At 43.5% G+C, this 23,995-nt stretch overlaps 1 protein-coding gene across 7 annotated transcripts in view; it reads left to right on the top strand.

Moving 5' to 3' along the window:
• Window positions 1–22,959, top strand: part of LOC311507736 (putative E3 ubiquitin-protein ligase HERC1) — a 37,093-nt gene extending 14,134 nt beyond the window's left edge. Inside the window, exons 30-80 of one of the 7 annotated variants that reach the window (XM_084572205.1) lie at window positions 50–290; window positions 381–544; window positions 689–841; window positions 941–1,038; window positions 1,159–1,254; window positions 2,135–2,302; window positions 2,403–2,642; window positions 2,737–2,820; window positions 2,971–3,196; window positions 3,997–4,291; window positions 4,646–5,391; window positions 5,632–5,845; window positions 6,538–6,707; window positions 7,472–7,555; window positions 8,301–8,487; window positions 8,585–8,724; window positions 8,823–9,025; window positions 9,205–9,464; window positions 9,563–9,615; window positions 9,721–9,915; window positions 10,562–10,727; window positions 10,822–11,071; window positions 11,320–11,536; window positions 11,641–11,924; window positions 12,740–12,867; window positions 12,988–13,115; window positions 14,335–14,562; window positions 14,925–15,052; window positions 15,233–15,432; window positions 15,583–15,691; window positions 15,817–15,948; window positions 16,127–16,225; window positions 16,317–16,490; window positions 16,582–16,866; window positions 16,979–17,044; window positions 17,136–17,261; window positions 17,363–17,501; window positions 17,605–17,786; window positions 18,041–18,196; window positions 18,283–18,405; window positions 18,498–18,600; window positions 18,934–19,103; window positions 19,197–19,335; window positions 19,434–19,603; window positions 19,761–19,930; window positions 20,072–20,237; window positions 20,332–20,408; window positions 20,497–20,749; window positions 20,865–21,017; window positions 21,811–22,116; window positions 22,200–22,959. In XM_084572205.1, the coding sequence (XP_084428331.1) occupies window positions 50–290; window positions 381–544; window positions 689–841; window positions 941–1,038; window positions 1,159–1,254; window positions 2,135–2,302; window positions 2,403–2,642; window positions 2,737–2,820; window positions 2,971–3,196; window positions 3,997–4,291; window positions 4,646–5,391; window positions 5,632–5,845; window positions 6,538–6,707; window positions 7,472–7,555; window positions 8,301–8,487; window positions 8,585–8,724; window positions 8,823–9,025; window positions 9,205–9,464; window positions 9,563–9,615; window positions 9,721–9,915; window positions 10,562–10,727; window positions 10,822–11,071; window positions 11,320–11,536; window positions 11,641–11,924; window positions 12,740–12,867; window positions 12,988–13,115; window positions 14,335–14,562; window positions 14,925–15,052; window positions 15,233–15,432; window positions 15,583–15,691; window positions 15,817–15,948; window positions 16,127–16,225; window positions 16,317–16,490; window positions 16,582–16,866; window positions 16,979–17,044; window positions 17,136–17,261; window positions 17,363–17,501; window positions 17,605–17,786; window positions 18,041–18,196; window positions 18,283–18,405; window positions 18,498–18,600; window positions 18,934–19,103; window positions 19,197–19,335; window positions 19,434–19,603; window positions 19,761–19,930; window positions 20,072–20,237; window positions 20,332–20,408; window positions 20,497–20,749; window positions 20,865–21,017; window positions 21,811–22,116; window positions 22,200–22,385 (9,230 nt within the window). In that variant the 3' untranslated portion in view covers window positions 22,386–22,959. Of the gene's footprint in view, window positions 1–49; window positions 291–380; window positions 545–688; window positions 842–940; window positions 1,039–1,158; window positions 1,255–2,134; window positions 2,303–2,402; window positions 2,643–2,736; window positions 2,821–2,970; window positions 3,197–3,996; window positions 4,292–4,621; window positions 5,392–5,631; window positions 5,846–6,011; window positions 6,041–6,537; window positions 6,708–7,471; window positions 7,556–8,300; window positions 8,488–8,584; window positions 8,725–8,822; window positions 9,026–9,204; window positions 9,465–9,562; window positions 9,616–9,720; window positions 9,916–10,561; window positions 10,728–10,821; window positions 11,072–11,319; window positions 11,537–11,640; window positions 11,925–12,739; window positions 12,868–12,987; window positions 13,116–14,334; window positions 14,563–14,924; window positions 15,053–15,232; window positions 15,433–15,582; window positions 15,692–15,816; window positions 15,949–16,126; window positions 16,226–16,316; window positions 16,491–16,581; window positions 16,867–16,978; window positions 17,045–17,135; window positions 17,262–17,362; window positions 17,502–17,604; window positions 17,787–18,040; window positions 18,197–18,282; window positions 18,406–18,497; window positions 18,601–18,933; window positions 19,104–19,196; window positions 19,336–19,433; window positions 19,604–19,760; window positions 19,931–20,071; window positions 20,238–20,331; window positions 20,409–20,496; window positions 20,750–20,864; window positions 21,018–21,810; window positions 22,117–22,199 lie in introns of all 7 variants that reach the window. The other 6 variants (XM_084572204.1, XM_084572203.1, XM_084572202.1 and 3 more) reach the window with 6 other exon arrangements.
• The last annotated feature ends 1,036 nt before the right edge of the window (window positions 22,960–23,995 follow it).

Raw genomic sequence — 23,995 nt, 5'->3', positions numbered from 1 at the left:
CTTATTATTGATTGTGTACACTGTGTCTCTGTGTCTCTGTCACACTCAGGTTCATGCCAGCACCTCCTACTGGCCACAATGTTTGCACTGAATTTTTGTTACCAACCAGTGGACCTGGTGCTTATCATCAAATGTGGCATCCTTGAAATCCTTTCCACGTTGACCAACAACAGCTGTGCACTGATAAACCAAGGCTGGTTTGCAGCCTCAGCTTCTGGATCCATGTTACTAAGCAGGGCAGTCAGACTAGCTTGTGCCCGTCTGCTTCAGATATTGACTGTAGCTGCAAGGTGAGAGTGAAGACACTGTAAACAACTAAGACTACTAATATTACCTTCACTGTTATTACATTTCAATAACTAAGTGTCTTGTGCTCTCAGCTCCTGTGAGGATTTGCTGCCTCTTGAAGTGTCCCATGCTCTAATGGAAGTGATGTGTGAGCAGCTCCAAAAGATCCTGTACAACTTCCACCAACAACAGACAGTAGAGAGAGGAACAGCCGAAAAAGCAGATCTGGACTCCAGCAAGAGCACAAATTTAGCTGGTGTGGCAAATTTAATCAAGTCTTGTCAATGCAATTTAATCGAAGAGCACAATGAAGCATACTGCTTTAAAGAATAGATATGGTATTTGGAAAGCCGTTACATATGAACTAGTCCATTTCCCTTTCTTTTGTTGTTTGTTGTAGGAGTGGAAAGCAGCAAAGTGGTAGAATCTCAGCTTGCAGATTTCTTGGTGTTTCTGAGACGTGTGCTGTCATTAAGAGTAATGAAAAGACTTTCTACTTTTGTCAAATGGATCGACCCACTCATGGCCATTATTTCACACAAGTGCTCTTTAGGTAAGACAATTTCAAAACAAGCAATTATTAAAGTAAGTATTGATTTTAAGAGCAGAACAGTTTCCTTTTAATTCATACCTCCAACCTCCTCCTTTGTAGGATCTACACGCTTCCAGAACCTCCGCACTAAGCTCTTGGCCTTCCATGTTTTAGAACGACTGTTACCTGCTTGTTCTGAGCCAGTTCAGATTGAACAGGTATGGTGTAAAAAGCCAACACGCTAGTAAAGAAGCTCAAGAAGACATCAGTACATTTATCATGAAAATTATACGCTGTCATGGAGTGATTTTCTTTTCTTTTTCTCTCTTTTCTTGTAGATTGTGAAACAACTCTTTCAGCTCTTGTCTGTTTATATGTGGGAGGAACCACTTGCTGAGAAGAGCCACGATGAGACAGCTGAGAAAAACACAGAGGTAATACAGTACTGTTACATTAATAATACTATGGGCTGCATCAGTAATGCTCTGCACTTTAAGGGCTAATGCACTTCTTTCTACTCTCTACCTCTTTCTATATAAAACTGTTTTAGAAGCATCTTCCCTAATGCCCTGCACAAGCCTTTACTCACACTGCGGTCTCTGAACTGCTGCTCACTTTACAGCATGATCAGCATTAGTTAGCTAAAAAAAAACAAAAAAAGAGTCATATAATCTGTGTGCAACGTTGTTTTCCCCTTACCTTGTGTCCATTATTTTGCAGAATTAATTACAGTGCATGCAGTGCACAGTATAAATGAGTAACTTACAGCCAGCCACAAGCAAAAATAGCAATGGAATGCAATAATCTGAGAGAAAACGCAGCGTTCATGGGGAAGTGAGGTACAATCCTGGCAGTGATGACACCGAAAACAGCAGGGCTACTTGATGAAACAGATGGGCCAGTAATCTGTGGAAGGGTGGGATGGAAAGTGGTAGAGGACAGAAACATACAAACAAATGACATCAAACTAATACATCTTGAAAGTATCAACTGAATACAAAAATCTAATAAAATCCAACATTTTAATATTATATCTATATTTTAATTATCACTTCAAATTGCAGTTTTCTAATCTTACTATTGAATCTTTGGTCACAAACTAATTGAAACACTGTTTTTTGTAGTTTTGCGGTTTAAAGGGTTTATACAGCTAAACTGCATTTGTAAATTCGTCTTTATTGTGCTGACTGAAGCAGCTGCATCTGCCCTCTGTATTTTACATGTTTCCACTGCTGGGTCACAACGCCCTGTGTGTGTGTGTTTTTTATTATGTTATATGGTACTTAAATGTGTATCCAACACATTGTTTTGTAGAATCCTGGCAGCTACGATGAATGTATTCCTATTGGAGATTTTTCCTTTGACCCGAGCAAACTAATCTGCTGTTGTCTGGAGAGTGGAAACATCCTCTCCCATGGTTCGGGAGGGAAAGGCTACGGCTTGGCAACCACTGCCATTACCTCTGGCTGTTTCATATGGAAGGTAAGGACTAGTCATAATCACACTCACATAGTTCTTCATTTTAATTGTTTGGTGTCCAGACTTTAACACAACCCAATATGTATCCGACTTCTCTCTTCAGTTCTACATTACCAAAGAGAACAGAGGCAATGAGGGCACGTGTATTGGTGTTTCACGCTGGCCAGTTAGAGATTACAACCACCATACTACCACTGACATGTGGCTGTATCGCGCTTATAGCGGCAACCTGTATCACGGAGGGGAACTGGTCCGAACACTTCCCTCGTTTACCCAGGGTGACACCATCACCTGCATCCTAGACATGGAGGCTCATACCGTATCATTTGCAAAAAATGACAAGGTTTAACCAGATATTCGCAGTGTATTCAAGGGTTTTACTCATACTGATTGATGTGTTCCTATTTAATCTTTGCCCATTTTTGTTTGACTTTTAGGAACCAAAGTTGGCATTTGAAGGCGTGGTTGCCTCTGAACTGTACCCCTGTGTCTTGTTCTACAGCAGCAATCCCGGGGAGAAGGTAGTTGATATACTTACCGTATAACTCACAGTTAATAAACTATGATAGTATAACTAGAACATCATTGTGGATAACATTAATAGTTAGAGGAAATTTCTAAACTAAAAGAAAAAGGATAAACCAGACTCTTGTGGGTTTGTATTCCCACAGGTGGCGCTGCGTGACCTGCAGATGAGAGGCATGCCCAGTAATTTACTACCTGGCGAGCCCCTCTGCAGCCCTAGGACCACCGTGCTGCTGGAGTCAACGGTGCAGCTCCTGCGTAGGCTCCATCAGTGTGACCAGTGGTCCCCACACATTAACCAGCACATTCATGCCCAACTGGAGCTCATCGGCCCCCTCCTGAGAGAGGAGGAGTCAGGAAGCTTCAATCCAGGTCAGACACACACTTAGACCAGCATGTTTTCTTTTGTAAAGAGAACTTGCTTAAGGTTTAATAATTTATAAGGCTTAAATAGCGCTGGAAACTGTGGAAAAGAGCAGCTATAAATAGTGAGGAAAGCGATTGCGATCAGTAATTCATTTCTGAACATATTTGCGGCCAGAAAATTAAGTTTGCTGAGCTCTGCAAGCATCTATTTTGCCAAAACTATTTTACAAACAATAAGCATTTTAGAAAGCTAGAGAGGGAGCGATGCACCCTCACCAAAGGGAGAGATCCACTGAGGCTACTGGGGTTATGTCTTACCGGCTATCTTGGCAGTGTGCATTCACTCACATTTTAAACCTACCAAACTACTCTGTCAATTTATTATTACAAATGCACCGATGCGCAGGATTTTCCGTATTCTTAAATCCCCAAATACGCTAGCAAACTCTTTGTCGTCTTATCATTATAGGTACAGTACATTCCCTCAAGTACGCAGCTTAATTTTCTCTTTGACCAATTTAGATTTGACATTACCTGAAGCTGACCTATAATTAGGTTTGTAATGGAGTATTTTCACAGTATTCTGCCAAACACAATGCAGCTACAGTGGACCAATGAAAACCAGCTATGACAAAGAACAGACAGAAGAAACATCTGGTCACTGTTGGTTAGATTTAGATGCAGAATTTTTCCAAGAATCCAGTGTTAGGATGTTAATATTATATACAACCAGGAGTCTTCTTAAAAAACACTTTTTCTCATTTCATTTTACTCTTTGTTTGATTCTGTCTCCCATTCTCCTACAGGCTTCAGTTCCACACACACCGAAAGAGAGGAGAATGAAAGAGACAAAGACCTAGCTGGTGATGACGCAAGGGAATTTCTGTCCCATCGTCGGTCCCTGTCAGAAGTCAAGCTAGCTGCTCTCTGCACTGAAGTGTGGCCGGTACTGGCTGTAATTGGAGGCGTGGACGGCGGCCTCCGTGCCGGAGGTCAGTGCCTGCACAAGCCCAGCGGGCGCAGGGCTATTCTGCTTGGGGTCTTGAAAGAAGGAAGCTCTCTGGCCAAGCTTCAGTGGGAGGAGGCGGACCTCTCTGTCAGGTATTACAAAAATATAGTCATATGCCCACTAGCTCATGATTAAACGTCTTAAATTATGATTCTCATTAACTTCCATTAAACAACTCTTATATTTTTCTTGTCTTGGTCCAGCATGTGTATTACTCTAATTCCTTTTTGTTAGTGTTTATTTTTTCATTCTCTCTGTAATGTGTCTAACATTTTACTTTATTTTCATCATTTACCCTCCTGATCGTACTTTCTTCTTCCTTCTTCTTCTTCATTCTTAAATCCATTAATCGCTGTTGAATCCGTCCTGGTGTCACTCCATGCTGTATCTGTGGGTTCTTCCCATCCTTCCCAATAACTAAGCTCCATGAATTCTTGGTCACCCAGCGACACGCCGATCATCTCACTGGAGCCCTGTGACATATGCTGCTGTGACGTCTCCCGCCTCGGAGGGCTCAAACCGACGGTGTTGTTAGATCTGATTTATTTGATGGGGCTGCTGGAGGAACAGGGGTGGCTGGGGGCTCACCCACCACCGAGGAGGAAATACTCTGAGGAGAACATGAAAGAGGGTGAGACGCAGCGCTGCCTGGATGAAGACCTATCAGATGATGTAAGAAGGCTGACAGAAGATGAAAGGAAAAAGATTAAAGATCAGAAGGTTGAGGCGGATCCGTTCCCTTCATCGTCCTCAACCAAAGATGCCGCAAAGATCGAGGAGTTGACCTGTGTAGCTCAGCCTCCCCAAACATCCCAAACCTCCAAACTGGATGCCTTTGCACTTGAACTGAGAGCTGTTAGAGTCTCATACCTTCTCATTGGAGGTTTAAAATCTCTCACTGTCATTTTTAGCTGCGAGAAGCTGTCAGATTTGCTCCTAGTGCCCAAACATGACAGCTCAGTGAGCCCCCTTTCCAGCCCAAACTCTGACCAGGCTAAGGCAAGCTGTAAACAATGGGATGAAAGTGCCGAGCTGCAGTCAGTGCTGCAATATGTCGTACAAAGCATGGTGAAGTGGGCGGTCAGGCCCTGTCCCATCAAACAGACTGTGTCCCTTGTCGATTTAGAGAGAGCTCAAGTCATGATATACAAGGGAGCCCTTAACCAACTGCAGGAGGACAAAGAACGCAAAGGTATGTGGATGTATGTAGTTATTTTAATGAGGTCTCTGTTTTGCAGAACTGTAGACTGTAAACTTTGACTACTCTTAGTCCAAGAGAAATCTCCATGCCTTAATTATTTAAATATTTAGCCTTATTGGAAACACTATTATAAACACTTGAACTAGTTATATTTACAGACTCTGGACTTGTCTCATCTATCGTAAGACTCAACTTCAACTTCTAACCTTCATCACCTCCTTTTCCTTGCAGAATCAGGCCACCACTCGTCCTCTCAGCCCATTTCAAAGTCCTCCAGCTCTGTGTCCTTGTACTCAGCAGGGTCCGAAGGAACTGCCATCTTTGGCCAGTCAAACAGAGCCTCTGCCTCTTCCTCTAATACCGACTTGGCATCCTCTCTGCCAGCAAACCTGCAGGCAGACGGTCTTGATAATTTCAACCCTTTCCTCCCAATCAGCCTCCTCCAGTAAGTATACAACAGGCTGATCTTAAAGTAGTTTTTTTGAGGAGTTCACCTATAGTAGGTTGATTATATTCTCAAAAACATACTGAATAGTCCCAGGCAGAGTGATTAGCAACTTCATCCGTTCTCATGTTGTTACTGATCGCTATAGACCTGTATCTTTTGACAGCAGCAGCTATTCTGAAGTCCAGGGAATGGGTGAGTTAGGATGTACTGTAAATGGCAAAAAGAGTGAAAGATTTTGCCTGCACCGTCTTTAACCTAGGCTGCAGCTCTGCCTGCTTGTTCTTCTTCTAACCCAGCTATAGTTATTTCTGCATTCAAGAGGCAAAGAATCAAACAGCTATGTAATAAACTTGAAAATAAAATCAAAAGCCTAGGGAGGAGGTTTGGTTGTTCTGACAGGAACACCAATAAATTCTTCACCAAAGGATCACCAATCCCTGCAGTACCTTTTCTGAATGTGTCTTGATACCACACCAACTAATAATGGGCTTCAGGAAAATGTTGAGATTAATATAACTCATATATAATGATACATGCTTGGTTTACTGTGGTTTATAGGCATCCCAAAGCAATAAATCAGGCTAAATAAAGGCCACCCACATGCCTGGTCTGGTCAGAATTTCAAACTGTCAACGTAGCACCGCTTTCATTGTGTTATTACTGTATATACTTATCTTCACCTCCTCTAGGCACATGGTGCTAACTCGGTTCCCTACGCTTACGGGCCTGGTTAGCACCCCCCCTTTGCTGCACCCTTGCTTCAGCCTGGCCAGCTCTGCTTCTTGTGATGCCTTCACAGAACAGCAGACTAGCTTCATGGAACCTGGTCCCTGCAGCACACAGGCCAGAAGCAGCTTGGGTAAGAACAAGCGCAGAAACAGTAATGGGGGGAAAAGCTGTTGGAAGTCAACACACAAGACTACACAGATACTTAAAAAATATATATATTACAAAGCTACAGATAAACTGTCTTAAAGGGAATAGTTTTGCTAGTCGTTTCAGTCCTGCAGGTCAGTCCAGCGTTTAACAACCCTTTTTGCCCATGCTGGTTTAATGCCTTTAATGTGATTTAAAAAGGAAGTTAATTATGCCCTGTATTATGGTAAAAGAAGCAAAGCAGATCGATGGTGACACAGTGGGAACTGTCTGTCTTCTGCATGGTCTTAAATGTTCAGCCACTGGTCACAGCAGATCCGCTGCTCAAAACAGCATGTGTTTTGCTCTGCTACTGGAAAGCTATTAAAATTATGATATGCATGCATACACTCACATGCTTGAATGGCACCTTTTCTCATCATCGTCAGTTATGTTGATGTTATTTTTGAACAATTTCAGAAAGTGCATTGGACTAAAGGTTTCCTCTCTGGGTCTTGTATAGAGTACAGTTGGATCAGAGTGTAGTTAAGTTACTGTTGGTAAAAGGTTAAAAAGTGTTCAGGAGAGACTTTTCATTCTCCAAACTAAGAAAAGGGAGCATCAGCACCAGAGGAAAATAATTTAAATGTGACAAATTATTTTTTTAAACTGCTAAATTCCACAACAGTGCACATTTCAAAATGGAGCCGTGGGCTTGTTTTTGTTTTCTGTTTTTTGTGTACTTTTCCTTTTCTCCTCAACCACCAGAACGGACACAAATGTTTGTCACCAGTCGGTTGCTAGAAATGGGATTCTCTATGAGACATATCTACTGGGCCATGGAGGCTGCAGGTATTGCTTTGTGTAGTGTGTGTGTGTGTGAGTGTGATGCCACAAAATCTTTTGCTTCGTGTGCTTTATATTTTAAACATCTGTCCTTCATTGTGTGTTGCATAAGGGTAGCATTTGAAAAAAACAAATGTAGTTTTTCTATAATAAACGCATTTTCCTTCATAGAAAATGTATTAGTTTTAGGATCAAAGTGGACATAAACAGATGTAGACCAAAATGTGTGTTTTATTTGTTGTTTTTCTGCCTTAAAACAGTCTCTCAGTGACTTGCTCCTGGAGCAGTTTAATTAGTTGGATGGTCTCCAGATTCTCCCCACCTCTCCTGGGCAGCTCTTTACAGATTCCTACAACAGTACTTTTTCCAAATAGTTTCTTTGCCATTTAATTACACTACAACCTTACCGCATGTTAAAACTGAACCAATTCAGAAGTACGGTGCACATATGTGTTGTGAGCATGTAAACAGGTGAAAAAATAAGTTTTTCACATTTACACGTTGCACAAGGATTCACTGTCATGTGTTATCGCCACCTTTTTCCATTTAAATTTTAGACTCTCCCTCCCAATCACAAATTATACACTAAACCTTTCCGCAAAGTGGATTTAAAAACAGATGTGCTAGTCTGACCCTGGACCACACATGGTCATCTGGTGGGGATGTGCGCCATGAATTAGCAATGCAGCCCTCCATGATGCGTCTTTTCTTCTGAACTCTGACTGTACAACTCTTCTGTGGTCCAACACAGACGTAGCAGGTGACTTGGACTCTCAGACCATTGAGGTGTTGGCCAGCTGGATGCTAGAGCACCCCTTCACCGAGGAGCAGCAGGCAGTGGAGTCACAGAGACCAGAGGGTGCTCCTGAAACCCCGTCCCCAGATGGGCCCGAGACGGTGCAATGTCCCGAGCGTCCCACCAGTCAAGCCAATGAAAGGTATACGAATACTTTGATGCTGAGAAGGTCATTTCTATTATTATTATTTGTATGAATACGATTGGTACACCGGTGGATTGAGTTATTTTGTTTACAGCCTATTGCCAGGACTCGACTGGATAGAGAGGGAGAACTTCTTAGATGTCCACCTCACTAGAAACAGACCGCCTCCAGCGCGACGGCGACGATCAGGCCCAACTCAGAGGACGTCCTTCCGAAGGGCAGGTCAGAGTCACGGTAGTATAATAACAACTATTAAACATGAACAACAGAAATATGCTCCAAACGCAGTTGTTGGTGAAAGTAAACCCTTTCAACAAACATCATTTTTTCAGACTTGCCATCACCCAACCCCCTCCCTCAGCTGTACCAACAGCACACAACGGTTGGTGATTGGCCAGAGCAGTTTCATCCCTTCTCTGCTGAGGAGGAGACAGAGTTGGGCTACATGGATGACCCGTACCACGAAGAAACGTATGAGGACCTGCTCACTCCTTCATTCTTCAGCTTGGAGAGAGACACACTTCAGATAGTGGAGGTGACACAAATACATACACATATTGCCATCACAAAACATGGATCAAATATAATCTGATTGCTTTAATAAATAAATGTCATGAATTGATATTCAAAATTACATTTAAGTTTAAACCTCAGAACTTTATGAACAGTTACTTGTAGTCCTGATATAATATCTATTCATGATGCTTTTTTTAGGCTGGAGAAGAACACAGTCAGATGGTGAAATGTGAACTGTGCAACACCCTCACCTTGCAATTTAACAATCACATAAAGAGACGACACCCAGGCTGCGGGCAGAGCGCCGCCCGTAAGGGCTACGACAGCACCGGGGCCTACGTGGACGTCTGGTTCAAAGGGGAATGTGGCTCCAACTTCCCCTTCTACCTTCTCTGCAGCTCCTGCAGGGAAAAGTATCTGGCCGCAAACGTGAGCGACCCGAGCTCCAAATATGAAAGGTACTGCAGATCGATATGGAGAATGACTGATCTATGCATACCATACTAGGTGAGAGAGACGATCTGTGCTTCATCAATGTGTCATCCTCTTGCTTTAGGATAAAAGGTCTGACATCTGACTTGATTGGCCAAATGGACAGCACTTCAGATGGTAGGGAAGGGCTACTTTCACTCTGAAGTGGTGCACAATCAAATTATTTATAATGCTTTTCTATCGACTGGTTTTATAATATGAATGGTGCTTCTGTTTACACAGATGACTGGGAAATGAGCCACCAAGATGAGTATGACACGGACAAACTGACAGGACAGGAGGATTTTGGACTCCTGCTGAGACCGCTTGGACTGACTGAAAAGAAGCTGGTACCAGACCCCATAGTCTTTACTGAACCAGATCCACTCGGAGCCCTGGTTTACAGCTCAGCTAGTCCTACAAGAGCCACAACCAAAGGTAATACTTTTTGTATAGAATTTCAGAAGATCACACGTATTCAGATTGTCTTTTGACATTTCTGGGGTATAAGAAATACGTTTCCATACAAACTCGTATATTAGGGAATAGACATAAAACAGTATCTTTAAAAGTCTGGACAGTACAAACCCTTGAATGCACCTGAAAAGTATACTTTTGTCTTTTTCCAGATGCATTCCTACCCTGACCCTAGCCATCAAACCAAGCACCCACGACCATGATTTAAATTCCATATCTACCCCTGTAAATAATAAATTCCTGGACATATTCAGAGAATGAGGTCACAGTTACTCAGTGGCTATCTGTCTTCCTGTTCATGTTGCAGTGAATGATTCTGTGATTTTTTTTTCCTCTGATCATAATTTAGCACACTTGACACTTGTAACACACACCCACATTCCCTCTGTGCTCGCTGGCAGCAGGAGTATCCAACCCTAGTTAAACTCACTGCAGCATAATGATTCATTTATCATAGCTGGGACATAGCAGATCATACACAATCATTTCAGTGGATCCGGTGACGTCTTTGTGTTCACACCAGATGAATGTTATGTGGCTTTTCATGTGGCTTTTTAAAAACACTGTATCCTGTAATTAATAAAATGCTTTGTTATATGTATTTTAGGTAACGCACTTGTTGAGCAGAAGACTTCCCTGAGCCTTGGACAGCAGGCAGTGTCACTGAGGGACTCTCATGACAGGCTAAAAGCTTTAAGAAGAGTCACATCCACAGCCCAGATTCTGCTAGCATACAGCATGGTGATGAGAGCACTGTCTCAGACTGCCTCAAGGTATCCATGAGCAGAACATCACTCTCATGTAATATCTACTGAATACATTTTTAACAAGTGACTTCAAGAATCTTTTCTGTCTTCCTCCCTCCAGTGCTTCATTGTGCAGCCAGTCTAATGGACTGGAGTCCTTGGGTCTAGCAGACATCCGCATCCTGGTTCGTTTGATGACGTTAGCGGCCGCCGGCAGAGCTCACACCTGTGTGGACAGCCAGTCGGGTGTGAAGGGACTGGCGACAGAACGAAACAACTCCACCTGCCTCAGCTTTCTTACCTCAGCCATTGGCAGCGTGGTGTCTCACAGCCCTACAGCTTACAGACAGCTAGTGGAGATATGCACCCAGGTCAGTGTCAATCCAGTCATTAACACTAGAGTGAAACATCCGGTTAAAGGTTGTTGCTTCTTTGAGTTCACCTATACTTGATTCAGACTAGTAACTTTGGGTTATTTTCTAGCAATGCTAACTATAAAAGATCAAACTAAGGTCTGCGGAAATTATTCAGGCATTGCAAGAGTGGATCTCAAACTTTCCAAAAATGGTTGGAGAATAATTCTGAAAGCTTAATACCTTCTTAATATTCCTGCCTCTAGGACCTAATGGCAGCAGCTACAGGGGTGAACATTGGGGCCATCAGTGACCCACAGCAGAGAAGTTGCCTGACAGTTGCAACACAGGGAGCTCTGCAGCAGAGGGACTACCATGACCAGACGCCACCAACATTCCTGGTCACACAAAGTCTGGTGTCCCTGCTCACTGAAAAGAGCGTTCACTGTCACAGCCCAGATAAAGCTGAACATGAGTCTCATGGTGAGAGAGAGTGGGGTATACTTAATTAGGTGCGTTATGTGTAATGATTCATTGCGGTGTTATTCATAGTACCTCTCCCGTGCAAATGTGTCTGTTTGACCCAGATGCAGGAAACCAAGGGGCGTCGTCTTCTTCTTCGTCCTTGCCTCCTTCCCCGTTACCACACCTGAGCGCCAGAGTGGGCCCTCTGGAGCTGGCAAATGCATTGGCAGCATGTGTCCTGTCCGCCAGGCTGACCAGCAAACACCGCCAGTGGGCAGCACAGCAGCTGGTGCAGGCGTTGGCCGCCACAGGAAGGGACGGTCCTCATAGGCCCCAAACGTACAGTGACCTGGCTGGTGACTTGCGCAAATGTCCTCTCAAGAGACTAGAAGGACATTACAACAAGGTAAGTTATATGTATTGACTTTTGTACTCCTAGCTCTCCCTCCGAAACTAAGTTTTAATGGTTTTGAACGAAATGTTAAGACAGGGCTTCCATTACCTACACTATGTAATGTACATGGACAAATATGAAGATAGGCTGCACAAATCATCACTAGAACACCCCCCAAAAGTCACATAACACCGGTCCTGCAGCAACTCCACTGGCTTCCTGTCAAATTCCGTATATCACCTACAAAAACCTACTCTCACCTTCAAGGCCTTGAACAACCTCGCCCCCTCAGTACCTCACTAACCTGCATCCTCATCACAACAACTCACCCTCCCAGCTGCTCGCTTGACCACCATGGGGTCCAGAGCCTTCTGCCATTCAGCCCCCTGCCTCTGGAACGCCCTCCCAGAACACTTAAAAAATTCAGACTCAGTCACCACCTTCAAATCTCAGTTCAAAACTTACTTGTTCAGACAGGCCTACTCCATTCCATAGTCTCATTTGCCATTCATTTAAATGGTTATAAAGAACTAATATTTCCCTGTCCCATTAGTTTATAAATGCTTACACTGCCCCTCTCAATCCGGTTGAAGAATCTCTCCAGTCCAACTGGTTGCTATGTAGATGGTGTTTTTGTTCTGATTAGGCTATTATTCTGATTAACAAAGAACTTTAATCACACCATTACTTTGCACTAAGTAAGTAGTAGAGGATTATTTCAGTGGTACTCTGTGTCCATGGACCTGCCAGTGATTTAGTCAGTGGCACATTTTAGTGAATCCTAAGTAGTAAGAGTATTCTTTTTTCATCATTTCTGTTCTCTTCAGGTGGCCAGCTGTTCCTGGAGCAGTGAGCAGAGTCTGCTGGCTACATGCTCTCAGGACAAGGTTGTGCAGCTCTGGAGCATCAGCCAGAACACTGTGGAGTTACAGACCACCTTCTCTTGTATCACCAGGTTAGGCGTGAACATTTATTCATCTACGCTTCAATTATAAAGATATTTAAAAAAGCTGCTGCCATCAACAAACTGGTATTGTTCATAGACTCAATATTTGTTCCTGTTGATGCTTTGCAGTAAGACGGACAGATCAAGCAGTGAGAGGGCTGGCAGGTGTCATCACATGTCTCCCGTGTACTGGAGTACAGGGGGAAACTTTTTGGCTGCCCCTGAGAACAAACACATCAACATCATGAACATAAGAGGTAAATCTATTTGTTTCACTTTACTTACTAGTCTCTAATGTTATAGTTGTTACAGCTATTAATGTAGCTGAAAACTTTTTTTTTTGTCAAAGCTGCAGATTTTATATAAAATAAACAGAAAATATAAGAAAGGAACCAGTTATTCCACTGCAGCATAAAAAATACATCTACAGCATTTACAGGATCTATGGTCTGGAAATGATCGTGAATGCTACCATGATTCTGAAATAAACATGGCGCTTAATTATCGACAAAGGATCTATAAAGATTACAAGAATAATTACAAGGTATTTTATTGTTATTATACTGAGCACTTAATAAAGCTGCTCATCCAAACAAGTTTTAGGAAACATAAAAAATGAATTTCTGAGTGACAAGTGAAACAGTTGTAAGATGCCTACAGTAATTTCAAGGTTCAAGGTTCTTTATTTGGCCATTTGTGCATAAACCAACAGTCCAGGCACATTGGAAATCTTGTGCAGGGCTCTCAGAGTCAACAGTTTAGTTAAAAAGAAGTATAAAATATAGAAATCACTATACAACGAAAAATATAAATACAAAATATAGAAACAATATACAACTGTAATATTAAAATATGAGAAGTATGAAGGTGAGAGGGCAGTGTTGGTGACAGAGTAATAAATAATAGTAAATAGATAAACTGGTTAGACTGGTTCTAGGAATGTGAAGTGGGGGTGAGGGGGAGAGCAGGAGGGAGAGCGAGAGCAGGAGAGAGGGAGAGAGAGTATTGGGAATATTGCAGTGATGGACTATTGCACATTTATCGGAGAAACTACAGAACAAATTTCACATCGTACAGAGATAATATTAAGTCAACTATTGCCCATGTAATTAAAGTGAAGTAGTGTTTGGTTATTTTTTGCACAAGTTCAGTAGTTATTGTTTTGCCATCAGTCTGACTGTGGCAGGGAAGAAGCTGTTGAAAAAGCGAGTTTTATGTGTGATTATGCTGTCCGCTCTGCTGTGTCTCAGGTTGTACGTGCAGTGTTTGTGTCTAAGCAGAGAGTGGGTGGAGTGAGTCTCTGATGATTCCCTCTGCTCGTTTCCTACAGCGCTGCACGTACATACAGATCATGGAAGGAAGTTTTGTCCCTATAATCCTCTCCGCTGTCCTCTGTCTATGACTCTTTGCAGAGCCTTCCTCTCTGCCTGTGTGGTGGTTTCCACAGACAACTGACTTGTTTTTGTCACTTTCCAGGATCCATTTGTCACGTGGAGGCCCAGGGTTCTCGGGTCACAGCTCTTTGCTGGGCTCAGACCTTCAGCTTGTGGGTGCTCGACCAGCTAGTGGCCTGTAAGAACCGATCTGCCGAGAGCCTGCTGGTGGGACGGCTTGATGGCACCCTCTGCTGGCTGCAGGTCACAATGCAGGAAACAGAGCTGGTGGTGAAGAACACTGAACTCACCCACTGCTACAGGAAAGAAGGTAAAGAGAGTGCAACGCTTATTAATCTAAATTAAATATAACATCTTATCAAACACATTATATTATATGATGTAAAAGCCGACTTCAGTATAGTTAAAATAAAGCTAGACCAAGAGAGGGATTATTTTAGTTTATCCTATAGTCTGGGAGCTTGCCAGATTCTGTCATCTAGCTGGTTCCAGTCCCCTTCTTAATGCTAAGTTAGGCTAATCACTTGTTAGCGCTTAGTTAATTTACCCCACAGACAACAATTATATACGTCTACAGCTAAAAAAAAACATGTTTTACGGTTTTCTTAAACTCCCCACATACAGGTGACTTCATAAAAAAGACTTGAATTCTATCTCTTTGATCTTACCTAGCGCCCCAGTGTGTAGCCTGGCACAGTGAGGACAAGCCTTTTGCAGTAGGCTATCCCAGTGGGAAGATCCTTTTGGCCACAACGGAGACCTATGAGAACGAGCAGCCTGTAGTGCTGTCTCTCTTTCAGGTTTGTCATTCACACTCATTATATATGCAGTATATTGGTATGTAGACTATTTGGCCTTTCTCTGAGACATTTTAGTTTTTAAAATGTGCAATCATCTGTCATGTTTTTTTCACCCACTGGTGTTATTTTCTGCCCATGTTATGCTTACTAACTGCTCCCCGCTCCTTCCTCCTTCTGCAGGAAAGTGTGAGTTCCCTAAAATGGGACCCCACAGGACACTTGCTCCTCTGTTTGGGGAGGTCAGAGGTAGTGAAGATTTTGGGACAGTCTGGGGCCACCTGGGTGACCCTCCACTCCCTCTTCCACACCAGCATTGTTAACATTGCAGAGTGGTGCCCACTCGCTGGCAGGGCACCCGATCCCAGGCTCATGATGGCTGTGTGAGTTTATTTAATTCCTTCGTCATTCTCTCTCTGAATATTTTGCCTATTTATTTGCAAGTCATATCTGAACATGATTTTATATATTACTATTAATTTCGTTTTTCACTTGTTTGTTGTTTCTTTCTTTATTCTCTCTATGTTTTATAGAGGTTGTCAAAATGGCTCCGTGCATGTCTGGACACTACCACAGGGGGGCACCATTGTATCTTCTCCCAACATGTTGAACAGCTCCCAGGATAAAAGCACTGAGGTCAAGGTCAGTTTGGATCTGCTGCTGGAACTCTCTGTGCAGCCTTGGTGCTGCTACTATCTTGAACCTTACCTATTACCAGGGTAGTAATCCTGTCGTCTAAAACCATCTGTCTCTTTTTCATGTTACAGCAGGATAGTGCAAAGTGTGCATTTGTACTTCATGGCCACATTGCAGCAGTGAAGTCTCTTTCCTTTTGCTCCAGTGGATTGGCGTTGGTTTCTGGGGGGATCGGGGGACTCCTCAACATCTGGTCCCTACAGGTCAGAAAATAAGAGTCCCCGCTGCTGCTGCTGCCAATTCTTGAACTAAAGACAGTGCTTCATTTAAATCTCTCAACAAACAACATTACTGTTTGTGATAATAAGGCAATTTCTAGTAGTATTCTGTTGAAACATGTCTCAGAGTTTTAATCTCCCTACTTCTCTCTGCTTCTTCCAGGATGGTTCAGTGTTACAAACTGTTACGGGCTTGGGCTCAGTTGTCAACACTACCTGGATACCAAACTTAGGTGTAGCTGCCTGCTTTGGGAGGTCAAAGGTAATATGGATGACTGAAACCATAAAGGTAGCCAGAATATCAGTTCTTCACCGTGCTACTTTGGTAAAACAGCTGTTCTCTCATTTCCCAGGACGTTTTGTTGATCTGCTGCACCCCTGACTGGATCAGTCAAAATCACGTGCTAGCTTCCTGTCGTATGGTCCTCAGAAGCCAGAACATCTTGGGTCTAAATCGGGCACCTTGTTTGGCCGTGTTCCTGGAGAGGCTGCCCTTGTTGCTGCAGGAGCAATACAACTATGAGCGGGTCATTCCTCAGTCTAGTTTTTAAAGTTGTTTCTGAGCTGCGTTGTGGACCTCAGCAGAGACATGATTCTGAATGTTTTCTCTTAATGCAGACCCATGTTGCAGCAGGTGACCAGCTTGTCCACAGTGCCTTCCTGCAGAGCCTGGCCTCCTTAGCTGTTGGATTGTCCTTGGAGAAACATCTGTGCTGTTACCCACGTCCCCCACACCACATCTGTCCTGATGCTCAGTCCTGCCCGTCAGAGTGGAGCTGGCTGGTCACTTATGCCACTACTGTCCGTAGCGCTGAGGCTATTGCCAGCGGGACTGCCTTCCCAGAATCCTTCATTGCTGCAGAGTTTCCAGAGGTGCAAGACTCTGAAATTATCAAAGCACTGGTGAGTGGCGATGGTTCTCTTTGTGCTTTTGTTGCTATCATATAACAGAAATCTGAGCTGCCTGAAATGTACAAGTTTCTCCAGTTTTGGCATCTTGCATTTTGTCTTGTAGGACAATAGTAAGTGGAGCTTCAGGATGGATGAACAGCTAATGTCATGGGCCACCAGCAGACCAGAGGTATTGCTTAGCTATACTCATCTGCTTTAAATATAATTTCCAAGCAAAGGATATGCAAACAATAACTAGAGACTACTGCTTTGTTTCTTAGGACTGGCAACAAGGAGGAAAGAGTGAAGTGTATCTGTGGGGGAACGGACGTTTCGGACAGCTGGCAGGAGTTGGAACTAACCTCATGATGCCGACACTGGCATCTTCTCTGTTACAGACACAACAGGTTGCAACTTCACCACTCACTCCAGTGGACACAGTCTTTGTTCTCTGTTGCTCCCGTTTTCTCATGTTGCTGCTGTTATTGGTGTTTTCATTGTCATTCAGGTCGTGTGCGGTCAGAACTGCACCTTCCTACTCCAGTCCAATGGGACTGTACTGGCCGTAGGAGAAGGGCAATATGGCCGACTGGGCCAGGGGAATTCTGATGATCTCTACGTGCCCACTATTATCTCTGCTTTTCAAGGTACAGTAACCGTTCAGGGTGTAAAAACACAGGTTCGCTTTTGGATGTTGTGGACACATTTTAGCTAGTAGCTTCTATAAACGCCTGATTGTTTTTGGGGCAGGTTATGTGGTGACACAGCTGGTGACGTCCTGTGGGTCAGATGGACACTCGATGGCCCTGACTGAGACCGGGGAGGTATTCAGCTGGGGAGATGGAGATTTTGGAAAACTGGGCCACGGCAACAGTGAAAGACAGAGGAGACCCAAACAGATCGAGGCCTTACAAGGAGAAGAGGTCGTCCAGGTAAAGATAAACTCAGTGCCCTGGACTTTCACGTGATGATTTGTAACACTTAAAAATGTTATATTGCACAATTTTTGAGATTTATATAAAGGAGCCATATGGATGTGCCCTAATATAAAGTGGCAACCCAGTCTTGAGTCCAGAGTCCAGTTGTTTTACAGTGTTTTATAACACAAACACTGCATTTCAAGAGAGTTAAACAGAGACACCTCCGTTTAATGCTGTACGGTAAATACCTTGCTTCATCTTCCCAGCTCGCTTGTGGCTTTCGTCACTCTGCTGTAGTTACAGCAGATGGGAAATTGTTCACCTTCGGCAGTGGAGAGTCTGGGCGCCTGGGTCAGAGGTCAACATCCAACAAGATGTTGCCTGAAAGGGTTGCTGCACTGGAGGGATATCACGTTGGACAGGTAAGAAATAAGTAGACAGATGTTGTTGAATCCTTTTCACTGCAAAAAGAAAATGAATGAAAACTAACTCGGTTACATTTTTCCAGGTATCATGTGGTTTAAACCACACCTTAGTGCTCTCTCTCGATGGCATGGTTGTGTGGGCATTCGGGGATGGGGATTATGGCAAATTGGGAACTGGTTCCTCCACAGCCAAATACTACCCTCAGGTAAGTTGTCACTGACAGGCATTCATTTATTTAGAGCTTCCACTATATTTGACTGTAGATGAAATATACATTTCTGTCGTTCCTATTTATAGAAAGTGGAATCACTTTGCAACAAGGGGATCAAGAAGGTTTGCTGTGGGACTCAGTTCTCTGTGGCCTTGGCCTGTGATGGACATGTCTACACATTTGGACAAGGTACATTTTACTGTGAAAGTCGATTGCGTTGTGGAAAATGAAATGTGAAATATTATACACTAATCACTAATCAATTTAGTTTTTGAAAGATTATTTAATTGTATAAATTGATTACATTGAAACACATTAAAAAATATTGGAGTAATTGGAGTTAGTATCAGCACTTTTAATCTTTCATACTACCACAAGGAGTCACTTAACAACACATTTAGTACTTTAGAAATTAAAACAAAATTGTGCTCTTGTCCTTCTGACAACTAACCACTTGACATGATGACTAATAATGTTGGTTTGTGTCTTACCATTGTTTATCTTCTTTTGCTCGTCCCTCAGAGCGTCTGATTGGCCTGCCTGACTCCATGCTGAAGAATAAATCCTGCCCTCAGGTTGTTCCATCCCTGGAAGGGCTGTTTATAGAAGACATTGCTGTGGGCTGTGAACACGTGCTCGCCTTGACTTCCACTGGAGACGTCTACGCCTGGGGCTGCAACAGTGAGGGACAGGTAACCGGTTATTAGAAAATACACACTCGGGCAGCATTACGTTGCATTGCACATCTGAGGCTCTCCTACGACTGCCCTGTTGTATTTTTTTAGCTTGGCCTCGGCCACTCCAACCTTGTGAAGGAGCCCACGCTCATAACAGCCCTCCAGGGCAAAAACATCAGACAGATCTCTGCTGGCCGCTGTCACAGTTCAGCATGGACAACCCCGTCTACCTCGATGAAAAACTCAGGTACACACACAGTCCTGCGGTAACTGTGCACACACAAATACTCTCTGATCCATGAAAGGGAATCCACCTGGGACTCCATATGTTACCTTCATCTGCAGGTGGCTCTGGAAATTTCCAGATAGGCCTTCCACAGTCTGTCCCTCCCCAGTACAACACTCTGAAAGACTGCGGTCCTGATGTCCTCAGCATGCGCCTTAGGGTACTCTACCACTTCTCTGATCTCATGTACAAATCCTGGCGGCTGCTCAATATGGATGCCAAGAATTCGGTAACTTTAATCCTATGTCTACCCTTTAAATATGTCAAAAGAACAAATAAAAATAACAGTATTCCTTCCAATAGTCATACACCTGTGCGCTCATTTGTGATGTCCCATTCATTTCCTGCTATTCTATTTCCCTCTTTTTTTAAAAATCTTTATTCAGGTGTCCACCTCACGCTATAGTTCAGGGACGACAGCCATCATCCGGGGCGAGCTCAGAGGCCTTCTATCACCCAAGGTCAATACTCTTCCTCTTGTGCGCACCATCGGCAGAACAATGACCCAGGGCAAAACATATGGGCCACAGATCACTGTGAAACGGATTTCCACAAGGTAAGGATGACCATGAAATTCAGTCTGCCGTGTTACCTTTTCATGGCACCTTGATAGTTACGGTCACAAGATCGTTTTAAACTGTCTTTTAAAAGCAACATCCAGTTGTACACTGACATCCTCTACCACATGTTCCCACAGAGGGCGTTCGAGCAAACCCATCTTTGTGCAGATCGCGAAGCAGGTCGTGAGCCTGAATCCTCTGGAGCTGCGTCTGCCATCACGAGCCTGGAAGGTCAAGCTGGTCGGAGAGGGCGCCGACGATGCCGGAGGAGTGTTTGATGATACCATCACGGAGATGTGTCAGGTAGAAAGAAAACCACACAGACGTCTAAAAGCTCCACAGATGGCTCATAATGCTGTCTGTGCTTTATGGAATCTGACACTTGTGTTTGCACCAGGAGCTGCAGTCTGGTGTGGTGGATCTTCTGATTCATACTCCCAACAGCTTTGCAGATGTGGGCAGCAACACTGACAGGTGCACATCTTTCGTAGTCCTATGGATTATATAACAGAACATCCAGTTCTCAAAACTGATCTTTACCTCTGTCACTGGCTGTTCACAGGTTCCTTCTGAATCCGGCGGCCCACTCAGAGGATCACATGGTCCAGTTTCGCTTCTTGGGCATCCTCATGGCCGTGGCCATCCGCACCAAAAAACCTCTGGACTTACATCTGGCTCCTTGGGTGTGGAAACAGCTTTGCTCGATGCCACTGGGAGGGGCTGACCTGGAGGAGGTGGACCTGCTCACCCACCGCACCCTTCAAGGCATCCTTCACCTAGAAAACAGTGGAATCACGGAGGAGAATTTCCACGTGGTACGATACAGTGTGAACGGGCTTAGTGCAAAATATTCTTCAAAGTCTTTACTTTTGGATCTTTATTTACTAACCCCTCACTTCATTTTCTGCATCATCCCCCATCTCTCTGAAGATGATCCCACTGGATTCGTTCATGGCCCACAGTGCAGATGGCAGGCTGGTGCCCGTGGTCCCTGGAGGCCAAAACATATCCCTAACCTTTACCAACCGCACTGAATATGTGGAGAGAGCTCTGGAACACAGACTGCATGAGATGGACTCACAGGTTTGAAGGGTTAAAATAACGTATTTTAACAAATCTGTCAGATAATTATCAGCATATAGATAAGCTAAAAGGTAAATTTAAAAGGTATGCATACTGTCTATATTTAGACACTATACAACACTGACTTCTTCAGGATACACCGAGGTCCTAAATCCATTCAATGTGTCAATAGCTGTATTGAACCACTGCCTTTCTTCGGCTCTACACCGTCACCTTGTTAGACGTAAAGTGCCTCGAGATAAAGAGCTGGTGGCACTAACTCTCCCCTCGGGTGCCATTAAATCGTAGCAAAAGAAGAGGACGCAACTGTGGCGAATGATGCAGAAACAGTGATAAAAAAGACATTTCTGTTAGTTTCACCAGCTGTTTCTGCGCAGGTGAATGGAAGTGATTATGCAAAATGACCGCACTTTATTTAATTACTAAACCATGCAGTAGAAAAGATTTCACGGAGGAGTAGAATGAGGCGGCGATTATCATTTCTGAGCAGCTTAAACTGAATTTTCCAGTTTTTCTTACTGATTAGTACAAGTCTAATTCTATTATTTTTCTGTGATAGTAATTTAGTTCTGCATGTTTCTCTACATTGAAATCACCAGCCCTGGATCACACGGGCATCATTGTTGTGTACAAACAGACTTTGGTGTGGATTTCCCTCTTTTGTACAGACATGTGAAACCCTGCTTCCACGTTTAAACACCCAGCAGTTTCCATTAGTGCAAACTACACAGCCCGTTTGTTGTTGTCCCGTCCTCAGAAGTATCAAAGCTTGAGCTTGTCCTGTTATGTCCAGGTGGCAGCAGTCAGAGAGGGCATGTCCACCATCATCCCCGTGCCCCTCCTCTCCCTGCTGACGGCGCAGCAGCTGGAGCAGCTGGTCTGCGGCCTGCCAGAGGTCTCGGTGGAGATGCTGAAGAAGCTGGTGCGCTACCGCGATATCACCGAGAGCCACCAGCTCATTGGCTGGTTGTGGCAGAGCTTGGAGGAGTTCACCAATGAGGAGCGGGTGCTTTTCCTACGTTTCGTCTCTGGCAGGTCCAGGCTGCCTTCCAACCCGGCGGATATCTCACAGAAGTTTCAAATCATCAAGGTGGACAGGGTAAGGTCATCACAACTAAAGTTACATGAACTAATAGTATTATAATTATAAACTTTAATTTTTTCTTTACTGCTTACCTCCAGCCCATCAACGGACTCCCAACGGCTCAGACCTGCTTCTTCCTGCTTCGCCTGCCCCCGTACACGAGCCAGGCCATCCTCGCCGAGCGTCTGCGTTACTCTATCCACAACTGCCCCTCCATCGACATGGACAACTACATGCTGACCCACAACACCGACCCAGCAGACAGCTCCGACACAGAGGAATGAAGCGGACACCTGCAGACAACCGGACGATGAATGTATCTTCTCCGATGCCATGCACATTATGCACTGAACACAGATTTTTATTCGCCAAACTTGTATGTTAGCGTACTGTTTATATGTTGGTTTATTTAAAGACACGTGTTGTAATTATTGCAGTGCTTACTCTGAATCAGAACCACTACAGGGACAAAGGATAGAGATTTTTAAAAAATATAGGCGATTAAGCCACAATAAAGGAGTTAATGTGCCTGTTTGTTTGAAAATATGTAATAATTTAATGACCTAGCCCACATACTCTAGGAAGTACTATTGTAAAATAAAGAGTGTTTAAATAAGGACTTTGGTGGATTGTATTTGAATGATTCACTTTTCAGAAAAAGATCAATGTACATCACAAAATTATAGAACTAGACAAATGTAGTCGTAATGTTACGCCTGATCGGTGTAAATAAGAACACAAAAAGTCCCATGTTTCCACTTGGAATGACAAGTAAGTGTCTATTTGACTGTATGTGGAGGATTTGTTTCTCATATTGTTTGTGTGCTCCGATCAAACAAACTAAAAATAAGCAGAACACAGTCCACCAGCCTTTCCTACAGAAGAATCCTTTTCAGCCCCAAAGAAAAGTCTATATTTAAAACAGAAACCTAATTAGAAATGTTTCTGGTGTAGTCTATTTGCCTCTAAACTCTCTAAAAAAATTGGGTTTATCTGGTGTCAATTAGATAAAGAATTCCTCAGGAGAGTGTGAGCATGGATTGATTTGATCTAAGGCCTGGGATTATGAAACGAGCTCACAGCTTCAAATCATTGGACAAATAAGAAGATATCAGATTGCAAGATTTGGGAATAGAGAGGGAAAACAGACATGTTGTGATCTGTTTACTGATCATGTAGAACTGCATCGTTCCTTTTTTTTTTTTAAAGCCCCTCTTAACATCCATTTGCTATCAACGTCCTCATGAAAGAGAAACAACACAGAAAGCAACAACCTTCCTATTTTACAAAAAGAGGTCTTAATTCAATCCCCGCGGGTCTAATGTTGTCCTGAGTCAGCACAGCTGGCGTGTCTGCAATTTGTCTGTGCTAGTGAGAGGTGCGTCTGCTGTGACCTTATTACCCATCTGTTTCCTTGTGTGCTGTGTGGCCACTAAGGCAGAATTCAGCCTGCCGTCAGCAGCCCTGCAGCTGAGAGGGGAGGGTTTCTCACGAGAAGCCTGGCCAGGTATAAATATAACATCCATCTATCAACCTAACATGTACACATATTTGGAAAGGCCAAGGTAGGGGGGAAAAAAATGATGTCAGGAATTTGTTTCTAATATTTGGTGCAGCTCTTCTCTACAGGGTATTTCTGGTGTGAAGCAGGTGTGGATTTAAGTATACTGTATTAAGACCTTGCATGTAGACCAAGGGTCATTTAGGGGAAATACAAGCACACTAAGTTGTAATGTAGGTAGACCCACAAAAATACAACCATAAACTAAATTATCCTGGCTGGAATTACATGCTCAGACAATGCTCAAATCTAATATAGACCTCCTCACCAAAAGGGGATTATCGGAACCTGAAAGGTACGTCTAGACAGGTGTTGATTATTATATCTTATAGC

The sequence above is a fragment of the Chelon labrosus genome (assembly GCF_963514085.1).
Source record: "Chelon labrosus genome assembly, chromosome: 22".
NCBI classification, from domain to species: Eukaryota; Metazoa; Chordata; class Actinopteri; order Mugiliformes; family Mugilidae; genus Chelon; species Chelon labrosus.
Note: the sequence above shows the minus strand (reverse complement) of the source record. Positions and strands in the feature narration are given on the sequence as shown.